The sequence below is a fragment of the Rattus norvegicus genome, chromosome 4, assembly GCF_021556685.1.
Source record: "Rattus norvegicus strain SHRSP/BbbUtx chromosome 4, alternate assembly SHRSP_T2T, whole genome shotgun sequence".
Taxonomy (NCBI): domain Eukaryota; kingdom Metazoa; phylum Chordata; class Mammalia; order Rodentia; family Muridae; genus Rattus; species Rattus norvegicus.
The window spans coordinates 158,883,935-158,895,996 of record NC_141537.1 but is presented as its reverse complement, the minus strand read 5'-3'; the positions used below and the strand labels follow the sequence as shown (position 1 = coordinate 158,895,996).

Here is a 12,062-nt window from a genome sequence, read left to right as displayed (position 1 = left end):
TATGAGGTGGAATCTCAGTGTTATTTTGATTTGCATTTCCCTGATGACTAAGGATGTTGAACATTTCTTTAGGTAATTCTCAGTCATTTAATTTTCCTCAGCTGAGAATTCTTTGTTTAGCTCTGTATACCATTTTTAGTAAGGTTATTTGGTTCTCTGGAAAATTGGACATTCCACTAACTGAGGATCCAGCTATACCTCTCCAACATACAGCAAAGACACATGCTCCACTATGTTCATAGCAGCCTTATTTATAATAGCCAGAAGCTGGAAAGAACCCAGATGCCCTTCAACAGACAAATGGATACAGAAAATGTGGTATATCTGTACAATGGAGTACTACTCAGCTATCAAAAACAACGACTTCATGAAATTCACAGGCAAATGGATTGAACTAGAAAATATCATCTTGAGTGAGGTAACCCCATCACAGAAATACACACATGATATGCACTCACAGACCTCATGAAGCTGATGAAGAAGGGTGCCTAAAATGCAGATGCTTCATTACTTCTTAAAAGGGGAACAAAAATATCCATAGGAGAGGATATGGAGGCAAAGTTTAGAGCAGAGACTGAGGAATGTCCATTCAGTGTCTGCTCCTCATGTGGCCTATATCTATATACAGACACCAAAACTAAATAAGATTGATGAAGCACTCTGCTCTTTTAACCATTTCCTGTCCTGATACTGGCTTCAGGCCAAACTAAACTATACTGGTAACTATTATGTTCTGTTATGTAAGTCTCTTTATGGAGTATGCTTTTGGGTTAAAATTTTTTATCTCAATATTGAAAAACCATCAATTCAAAACTGACTTTTAAGACTCAAAATACAATAGGAATCAAAAGTTAGGCCAAAAAGTGATGTAGTTAATTATAAGTTAAAACTTTATTTAGTCTCCTGTTTTGTGTTTGCAAAGTACAGTTTAAAACAGATAATTAAAACAGACAAAGATTGTTAAGTCAGATATTCTAGATTCATACTGGTCCTGAAACCAACCAGTGATCTGCTAAATATGAAATTTAATATCTTTAAACTTACTTTAAGCGACAGAGACTCCCAATACCTGACAACACTGCTCCTAACCCCAAGGTCTCCAAGAAGGAAAGGACACAATGGGGTTGTGGTATGCTAACCACTAGGTTTAACTGCCTCAATGCTTCTTCTGATGGCAGGACCTAGTTTAAACAGTAAACAAAGAGAATTGATTGACCTCCAGGTGTGTGTGTGTGTATGTATGTATGTATAATGTATACATGTATAAACCTGGAAAATTGATTGACAAACTGAGGTCATTTCTCCCAAGTTTCTTTACCTCAGGAGGGATACTCAGATTTGCTAGGCCTGGCAGCTGAAGATTGATCCTACCTAGAGACCTGTGTCCCCAACGAAGCCATCAACATCACAGAAGCCTAAAGGGATGGCCATCAGAGTAATATATATTCAGTTAATTGCAATCTATTTTTCTTCAATTTCTCTGAATTTGTTGATGGCTACTGATAGTTTCACATCTGGACAACAGGCAACTAGCTTCTTACATCAAGATAATCCACTACTGTGCAAGTTTATTGGTTAATTGGATAATGAGTTTAAACCACTAGGTCTCTTTTTTAAAAGGGCAGACATGTTTGTTTTTCTAACAGGCTCCAAATTAAAATGTAAACAGGTTTCAGAAGTGGCTTTTTACTGTTCCTTTATTTATCATGATCAAATGTGATTTTAAATCTAGATCTTGCTTTTCTGGTGTGTTTGGATATTCAGTGTTTGCTTTGGTGGGGGAATTGGTCTCTGATGATGCCATGTAGTCTTGGTTTCTGTTGCTTGGGTTCCTCCGCTTGCCTCTCGCCCTCAGGTTGTCTTTGGTGTTTCCTTGTTCTGTTATTTCTGACAGTGGCTAGACCGTCCTATAGGCCTGCGTGTCAGGAGTGCTGTAGACCTGTTTTCCTGTTTTCTTTCAGCCAGTTATGAGAACAGAGTTTTCTGCTTTCGGGCATGTAGTCTTTCCTGTCTACTGGTCTTCAGCTGTTACTGTGGGCCTGTGTCCTGAGTCCACCAGGCAGGTTGCTTGGAGCAGAAAAGCTGGTCAAAACTGTGGTCCCATGGCTCAAGTTGCTCATAGGGGGCTGCTTTTGAGCTCTCCATGAGGGCGGCAACCAGGAGGGCCTGTGCTGCCTTTTCCTGGAGCCCCCATTCACTGGCATCCTAGATGGCTTTAGGTGTTTTCTCTGGAGTCAGAAATGTGGGCAGAATGTAGTCTCTTTTGGCTTCCCAGGCGTGTTTGCCCCTCTGAAGGTTTAACTCTCCCTCCCATGGGATTTGGGTGCAGAGAACTGTTGACCGGTTTGCTTCAGGTCCGGGCGGTGTCTGGACTGCCTATTTAAACTTTTTTTGCAATAACTGTTCTCAGTAACAACAATTCATGTTTCTGATGAGTGTTTAAATAAAAAAAATTTAAAGTCTATACAAATTTGAATTGTTCTAACATATATTATATTAGAATATTAGAATATTATACATACACAGACACACAGACACACACACACACACAGACACACACAGACACACACACAGACACACATACAGACACACACACAGACACACACACACACACACACACACATATATATATTATATATATATATATATATATATATATATATATATATATATTCCTGAGGATATAAAAGCTTAAGTAAATTCTCAGGGTCAGAAAATTATTTAAGGTATATAAGTGTCAGTTAGAGAAATAGAAAATGATTTAAAATAGCTACAAAATAAAAAAAAGTTTCAGATTTTCTCGCTCATCTATGCTATTATATACTGACTTCAAACGTTCAAAATTTTAACATTGATCACTGAAATTATGAGAAGCAAATGGAGCATTAGCTGCTTATAATTCAGTCAGAAGCTCAAGGTTTTAAATTCCCTTTAGTTGTCACCGAAATATAGACTTAATGATGTTTCTCATCATGTTAAAAAAAATCAGTGTTCAATCTGTGTATTTAGTGTTCTCGACTAAAATGAAAAAAGATGTGCCAGTCATTATAAAAATTATAGTTTTGCAAGATATCAAAGACATGTCTATTCCTGTTGTCTTAAAGATATCTGTTAATCTTTTTATCTAAACTACAGATTTCAATGCAATGATAAATAGTAAGGAATATTCTCTTGTAACTAAAAATCACACAAGTTTCAGAAAATCAAGAAGTAATGAAATTTGGATCTACTTACCATAAACCAGATGTACTTCAGACGAGTGTTCCTCCCTGTTTTTGAGAATAAAAATTTTCCATTGGCTGGGTAGTTTTCTAACCTTCCCCAATTTCTAAGAATAAACTTAATTTCTGTCTCTAGTTTATATTTATCTCAGCAGGTTTTCATCTCATTGATGGAAGACCAGCGGGGTGGGAAGACCCCTACTCAAATCTCGAGATGACGCAACCCCCAAGAACTCACGAGAAACCGGTCTTGATGTAATGAACAAGAGGTGTATTTGAGAAACCAGAGCTCTGGGGACGACACGTATCTCACACAGGAGACAGAGGAGTCGACCCAGAGCCCAATTAGGGGAAGGTATTTATAGGGAAAATTACATAGGTAGTTGGCAATAGTTACACAAAGCAAAGCAATTTCACTAGTTTGTTTACATTGGCACACATGATCTAGCTTGGACTCAGTACAACTCCAGGCCACCCTGCCTCTGGGGCGAGCTGACCCCAACCCTTTTTTCTTAGGACTGGTAAGTCAGGCCTTATCGAGGCCAGATGTCTTATGTCGAGTCAGGCCTTAATGAGGCCGGATGGCTTATGATCAGCCAGGCCTTATCAAGGCCAGATGGTTTATGCTGATCTAGGCCTTATCGAGGTTAGGTGGTCTATGGCTGGACTACTTCCCCATAACATGTGATGTTATTCTTTTGTGAGGTGCACTGGCCCTCACAGCGGGGATAGTGGGGGATAGTTTAAAAAATCTTTATTCTTTCACTGACATTGAAGAACAAGCAACCTGAAGATTGCAAACTGCTGAATGCTAACTTATTAAAAACTGACATTAACCAGCCCAAGCCATATGATGTTTGCCTATCTTTCATTTGGATCGCTGAACCAGATGCTTCTAATAAATGCTCCATTGCCCAGCCTTTGACTAGCATTTCAGCCTCCTTGGCCTCCAAGAAACAATGTCCTAAAATCATTTATTAATATATATATATATATATCATCCATTATCCCACTTTACAGGCTGTGAAGCTAAGACAAAAAGGCCCTTATTTTCAACCATAACATATGATTTCTAGGTCACAGTTGGCACTCGGCTAATGACTAAGATCTTGGAGAAAAATCCTGATCAACAAATGATTTGATTGAATTACAATTCAGAGTAGGGAGTAGGAAGGCAGAATTAACCAGAGCCAGGCTGACTCCATGACAGGCTGGGAGACTAGGAACAAGTTTCTGTTCCCAGAACTGGAAAGGTCCTTCAACTCAAGGGAAGCTCAGACCTCACCTCAGAGGCAGTCAATCAGGAGTTGTAGAAGATAAACCACCACCTGGCTTGAACCAATTATAGTTAATCATCAAAAGTCCCCAGATTCCCCCAGAGTCTTAACTGATTACAAAGGCATCCATAACTCTCTGGAGATGGAGCCAACCAATGAAGGAAAAGAAAGGTAAAAATCACCAATTTCTACCTTAACAGGCTTTAAATTGACCCTGCAGAGTCATCATGTCTCTCTTTCTCCCTGAAACTTGGTAGACCCCTACAGGTAGGGTCTCTGCTATTGCATGCTATTTGGGTCTGCGGTGCCATTCTTCACAAATCGTGGACTCTTACAATAGTAGTACAACTAGTTATATTTCCTGCGTAACACTTTTCTTCAAATTACCAGTATCTAGCTGCTTATGTCAAAGGATATATTCTTCAAAATCAAAAGGGAAAGTGAGCAGAACTGATAGCCAAGCACATTGACTTTGGATAATAACTATGAACTAATCACTACCCCAGAAAAACGACCTGTATATACCACTGCGATGAACTTGTTTGAACCACTCTTAGGAAGATAAATTAATGGTATAGAGTGATAAATACTTTACTGGTATTTTTAGAATTTTTGTCTGACCTGTAAACTAATAGTTAAATATGTAATTGTTTTCATTTATCCATTCATTTGTTCCTTTCTTTCTCTTCTCTTCTTTTGAGACAAGGCCTCACTTTGAAATTCTGTCTGGCCTGAAATGTGGTATGTAGACTAGGCTGGCTAGCAATCTTTTGGTTTCTGTCTTCTGAGTATTAGAGTTACAGGTGTGCAGTGCTGTGACTTATAGTAATTATTGTCCTAGTTAAAGATGGGTCTGATGTAAGTGTCCTTCAGAGTGAATGAAGTCTAAGTTTAGCAAATAAAGCTTCCCATTCCACTGTATTTCTCTTAAATATTCAAAGACCTACACCTTCTTTTAAAAAGATACTATGGGACGAGATTTATTGAATTTTTCTCTAAAATTACAGAAAACTCAAATAATATAAATACATGTAATAAACATACATTGAAAATTAAGTGCAAAATTATTTTTCTTTAATTAACTTCTAGTCAGAATACAAATAAGGATTTTAAGAAACTTACAAAAACAAGCATTTATTATCATAAGAAAATTCTATTCCCCTCTAGAATATATTGACTTCCACATATCTTCTAAAACAATGATATATTATTTGGTGAAATCAAAAGGAAAGAAATAAAAGAATATGACATAATTCTTAAACACAGATGTCATTAAATGCTGGGAAGTTTTACTTTCTATGCTTTTTACAATAACAAGCAAGAGGTCCCAGGGATAAGAGCTCCAGAGAAGATTGTGAACTACTAAATGGAGAGCTTGTAAAGCTAGAGACGGACATCTGCAATCAGGAAGCAGGAGTCGTGAGACACGACAGGGACCTTGAGCACATAAACTCACAGAGACACCAGATCAAGACAGACCAAGTCTCAGGATGAATCAGGGATGCGCTCATAATGTCCCAGCCCTAACAAAGAGCTATTGACAACAGTGGGTTAAAAAAAGAGGAAGAAAAGTTTGGAGGAAAACTTTTGAGAGGGAGAGAGGAGTTGCAGGGGGAAGAAATTGGTGGTAGATGTGGTCAAAACACATGATATGCATATATGAAGTTCTCAAGTAATAAGAAGATTTTTAATGAAGAAAATAAATAAGAAGAACAACAACAGGAACAAGAACAAACAAACAAACAAACAAACAACAACAACAACAACAACAACGAAATCCTAAAACCTTGAAGGTGCATTTTTCTCTTCCTTTCATATCTAATCAAATATACTTTTCATATTGTCTGATTTCCCTTCAATATCTTTCTAGATTTCTGATTCACTCATATTATTCAAGTCTACTCATTTTCTGAATATTTTATGGATCCCAAAGTATGTATATTTTTCTATAATGAAAGAAAAGTTAGCTACTTCATCTATTGTTTTCAATATGTCTCTGCTTCAGTGAATGTAACCAGGGATATCTCCTTCAGAATTTAGCAATGGCTGTGCTGAAAATATATGTCCCATGTGTACATCTGGACAATGACATATAGAATGAAATAAATCACCTGCCTCATTTTCAGATATGGATCAATGCATCAAGTGTCCTGAAGATCAATATCCCAATAAGCAGAGGAATTGGTGTCACCCCAAAATTACAGCATTTTTGTCCCATGAAGATACTCTAGGAGCAGTTTTGGTTTCCGTGGCAATTAGTTTATCTGTCTTTTCAGCCATGATTTTAGGATTATTTATCTGCTATCGGGACACACCCATTGTCAGAGCAAATAACAGAAATCTCAGTTATCTCCTCCTGGTTTCTCTAATGCTCTGCTTCTTTTGCTCATTAATATTCATTGGCCAACCTAGAACAGTCACTTGTGTCTTGAGACAAACAATTTTTGGGGTTGTATTTTCCATTGCCATTTCTGCTATCTTGGCAAAGACCTTCATTGTGGTTGTGGCCTTCAAGGCCATCAAACCTGGAAGCACTTTACAAACATGGATGGTGACCCGAGTCTCAAATGCTATAGTCTGCTGTGGTTCCATCATTCAAGTGTGCATCTGCGCTGTCTGGCTGGGAACGTATCCCCCTTTCCCTGATGTCGACATGCAGTCAGAGTTTGGGCAAATCATCCTCTGGTGTAATGAGGGCTCCACCCTTGCCTTCTATTGTGTTCTGGGGTACTTGGGCTTTCTGGCCAGTCTCAGCTTGCTTATTGCTTTTCTTGCTAGAAGGCTACCAGACACCTTCAATGAGGCAAAAACAATCACATTCAGCATGCTGGTTTTCTGCAGTGTGTGGATTTCTTTTGTACCTGCTTACCTGAGCTCCAAAGGCAAAACCATGGTTGCTGTGGAAATTCTCGCAATTCTGGCTTCCAGTGCTGGCTTACTGGGCTGTATATTTCTTCCCAAATGCTTTGTGATCCTACTGAAATCAGGTGGCCTTCCAAGAAAGAAGTTCTCTATATGACTTCCTCCTTAAGACAAAGGAATATTTTGTGATTTTTATGAAATGAACCATGTAGAAATAATGATTCTAGAGTAGTGCGTATTCGATGCATTCCACTAAACAATAACAACTGCTATGTAATTAAGTTTCTCTGCTATCGTTGGAGACAACCATTTACAGTTAACAAAGTCATCACAGGTTAGATAGTTGTCAACTAGAGGTGACTTTCTGAGAGTTTCTTTAAATCACAGTTTTCTCGTTATTTATAATATAATGTAACAAGACTAGAAAAGCTTAAGGATGAGAATGAGTGTAAACCTACACCATTTGTGTGGAAACAAAAGTAACAGATGATTAAATATGTGCTTCCTCTCTGTTATTCTTATACTGGCAGACTCTTTATAATCAATAAAAATATATACAAATTAATATTAAAGTAACCATGAGTTCTGCTGCAGAAAACTCATTGACTCTGCTTCTCTCCTTTGAAAGCCTCACAAGCAAAACAATATAGCATGTAAGTTTCAGAGTCTCAGGAGTGTTTTGTGCTCTTCTCTCTGCTCAGGTTGAACAACATGGATGAGAGTTTAAGTAGAGTTCCAGGGGAGACACAAACATGTCTACCCTGAGGATATCTAACACATTAGTGGATACATTAGAGTCACATGAGTGAGAGCAAACAGTCTTCATGGGAAATGCTGTTCTCTTCTAGAGTAGGGAGGTTCATATTGTCTTCCACAGAATCACCTAGTGAAAGCTGATATCATTTATATCTGCTGAATTCTATTCTCCAGGAGTGACTGTGTTTGAAAGCATATTTAGGTGAAGAGACGAGGTCAAAGGCCAGAGATTCAAAAGGAATTGGAGAACCATGGTATTGGGTGTCCTAGGACATGTAGCTTTTCAGGTATTTGCATTTTTCTAGCCAAGAATTTGCTTTAAACATGGTTGCCAGAACACATCAAGGCAAACTCAAGTTATGCTTGCAACATTGGGAACAGTCGCTGCTGAAGTATGGCAGTCCTGATCAAAAACATTCTCAATAAATCAGACAACAAAAGGAGATCAAAGGGATACGGATTGGAAAAGAAGAAGTCAAAATATCACTATTTGCAGATGATAAGATAGAATGCTTAAGTGATCCCAAAAGTCCCACCAGAGAACTACTAAACCTGATAAACACCTTCAGCAAAGTGGCTGGGTATAAAATTAACTCAAATAAATCAGTAGCCTTCCTCTACACAAAAGAGAATCAAGCCGAGAAAGAAATTAGGGAAACGACACCCTTCATAATAGTTCCAAATAATATAAAGTACCTCAGTGTGACTTTAACCAAGCAAGTGAAAGATCTGTACAATAAGAACTTCAAGCCTCTGGAGAAAGAAATTGAAGAAGATGGAAAGATCTCCCACGCTAATGGATTGGCAGGATTAATATAGTAAAAAATGGCCATTTTACAAAAAGCAATCTACAGATTCAATGCAATCCTCATCAAAATTCCAATCCAATTCTTCAGAGAGTTAGACAGAACAATTTGCAAATTCATCTGGAATAACAAAAAACCCAGGATAGCTAAAAGTATCCTCAACAATGAAAGGACTTCCAGGGGAATCACTATCCCTGAACTCAAGCAGTATTACAGAGCAATAGTGATAAAAACTGCATGTGATTGGTACAGAGACAGACAGATAGACCAGTGGAATAGAATTGAAGACCCAGAAATGAACCCACACACCTATGGTCACTTGATTTTTGACAAAGGAGCCAAAACCATCCAATGGAAAAAAGATAGCATTTTCAGCAAATGGTGCTGGTTCAACTGGAGGTCAGCATGTAGAAGAATGCAGATCGATCCATGTTTATCACCCTGTACGAAGCTTAAGTCCAAGGGGATCAAGGACCTCCACATCAAACCAGATACACTCAAACTAATAGAAGAAAAGGTGGGGAAGCATCTTGAACCATGGGCACTGGAGAAAATTTCCTGAACAAAACACCAATGGCTTATGCTCTAAGATAAAGAATTGACAAATGGGCTCTCATAAAACTGTAAAGCTTCTGTAAGGCAAAGGACATTGTTGTTAGGACAAAACGGCAAGCAACAGATTGGGAAACGATCTTTACCAATCCTACAACAGATAGAGGCCTTATATCCAAAATATACAAAGAACTCAAGAAGATAGACTGCAGGGAGACAAATAACCCTATTAAAATGGGGTTCAGAGCTAAACAAAGAATTCACAGCTGAGGAATGCTGAATAGCTGAGAAACACCTAAAGAAATGTTCAGCATCTTTAGTCGTAAGGGAAATAAAAATCAAAACAACCCTAAGATTTCACCTCACACCACTGAGAATGGCTAAGATCAAAAACTCAGGTGACAGTAAATACTGGCGAGGATGTGGAGAAAAAGGAACACTCCTCCATTGTTGGTGGGATTGCATACTGGTACAACCATTCTGGAAATCAGTCTGGAGGTTCCTCAGAAAATTGGACATTGAACTGCCTGAGGATCCAGCTATACCTCTCTTGGGCATATATCCAAAAGATGCCCCAACATATAAAAAAGACACGTGCTCCACTATGTTCATCGTAGCCTTATTTATAATAGCCAGAAGCTGGAAAGAACCCAGATGCCCTTCAACAGAGGAATGGATACAGAAAATGTGGTACATCTACACAATGGAATATTACTGAGCTATCAAAAACAACGACTTTTTGAAATTCATAGGCAAATGGTTGGAAGTAGAAAATATCATCCTGAGCAAAGTAACCCAATCACAGAAAAACACACATGGTATGCACTCGCTGCTAAGTGAATATTAGCTCAAATGTTCGAATTCCCCTAGATGCACAGAACACATGAAACTCAAGAAGGCTGACCAAAATGTGAATGCTTCACTCCTTCTTTAAAAGGGGAACAAGAATACCCTTGGGAGGGAATAGGGAGGCAAAGTTTAGAACAGAGTCAGAAGGAGTGCCCATTCAGAGCCTGCCCCACATGTGGCCCATACATATACAGCCACCAAACTAGATAAGATGGATGAAGCAAAGAAGTGCAGGTCAACAGGAACTGGATGTAGATCTCTCCTGAGAGACACAGCCAGAAAACAGCAAATACATAAGCGAATGTCAGCAGCAAATCACCTAACTGAGAACGGAACCCCCGTTGAAGGAATCAGAGAAAGGACTGAAAGATTGAAGGGTCTTGAGACCCCATATGAACAACAATGACAACCAACCAGAGCTTCCAGGGACTAAGCCACTACCCAAAGACTATACATGGATTGATCCTGGGCTCCAACCTCATAGGTAGCAATGAATAGCCTAGTAAGAGCACCAGTGTAAGGGGAAGCCCTTGGTCCTGCCAAGACTGAACCCCCAGTTAACATGACTGTTGGGGGGAGGCTGGTAATGTGGCGAGGATGGGGAGGGGAACATTCATAGAGAAGGGGAGGGGGAGGGGTTAGGGATGTTTGCCCGGATACCGGGAAAGGGAATAACAATTGAAATGTAAATAAATACCCAATTTAATAACGATTAAAAAATGAAAGATTAGCAATAATTGAAGCTAAAAATTCTCTAAAAATACCTTAAATGTTTCTTGACATTACAGAGATGTGAAATTGCAGTGTGCAAACATTCTCTTGATTTAAAAACTATGGATGATGTATCTGGCCAGTACTTTCTCTAGGGACAGACTGCTAGTTAGTCTGCTCCTCTGAAGACACATAGCCTGAGGTTTCCCAGGATATTCAGCGCACTCAGTGCAACTGGTAACAACCCTTTTGAAGTCCCATGGCTGCTGTGAGCCCAGTGGACTCAGGATCCATCACTCTCCAAAGCCCCCAACCCCAAATTTCACTTCCCTTCAGGCCAGGACTGACTGTCATCTGTTCTGCTTCCTTGAAGACACCACAGCCTGGGGTATCCCAGGAGATCTGCTGCACCCAGGGCAACTGAGCAATTGATCACCATCTTCCCTCCTCCCCTGAAAACACCATAGCTTGAAAGCATTACAGGAGTTCCTCTGCACACAACACAACTAAGCAACCCACACCACAGCCTCCCAGAAGATCTGCTGCAGCTAGTACAGCAGATTAGCAGATTCTCTGCCTCTCTGAAGACCACACAGGCTGAAGGTTCCACAGGAGATCAGCTAGAGCCAGGGCCTCAGGCATACCAGGAGGCCTAAAACATCTCAGGGACAAAGGCAGGCTCAAGACAGGGGCACCCAGACCAGCAAACACAGGGATAACCAGATGGTAAGAGGCAAGCTCAAGACCATAAGAGGTCAGGAATTACAGATATAAACATCATGAACAGAAAATAAAAAAGAAGAGAATCCCACGTGTAGAATATACCATAGAAGAGATTGACATAACTGTCAAAGAAAATTCAAAACATAAAAATTCCTAACCCAAAACATCCATGAAATTCAGGATACAATGAAAAGAACAAATATATGAATAATTGGAATAGATCAGAACAAAGATCCCTAACTCAAAGGACTTGAAACAGTCTTCAACAATATCGTAGAAGAAAACTTCCCAAACCTAAAGAAAGA

General features: G+C 39.2%; 1 protein-coding gene across 1 annotated transcript in view; it reads left to right on the top strand.

The window, feature by feature from the left end:
• Positions 1-7,517, top strand: part of Vom2r51 (vomeronasal 2 receptor, 51) — a 52,109-nt gene extending 44,592 nt beyond the window's left edge. The window contains 1 exon segment of the mRNA NM_001099510.1: positions 6,625-7,517. Coding sequence (NP_001092980.1) covers positions 6,625-7,517 — 893 coding nt within the window.
• The last annotated feature ends 4,545 nt before the right edge of the window (positions 7,518-12,062 follow it).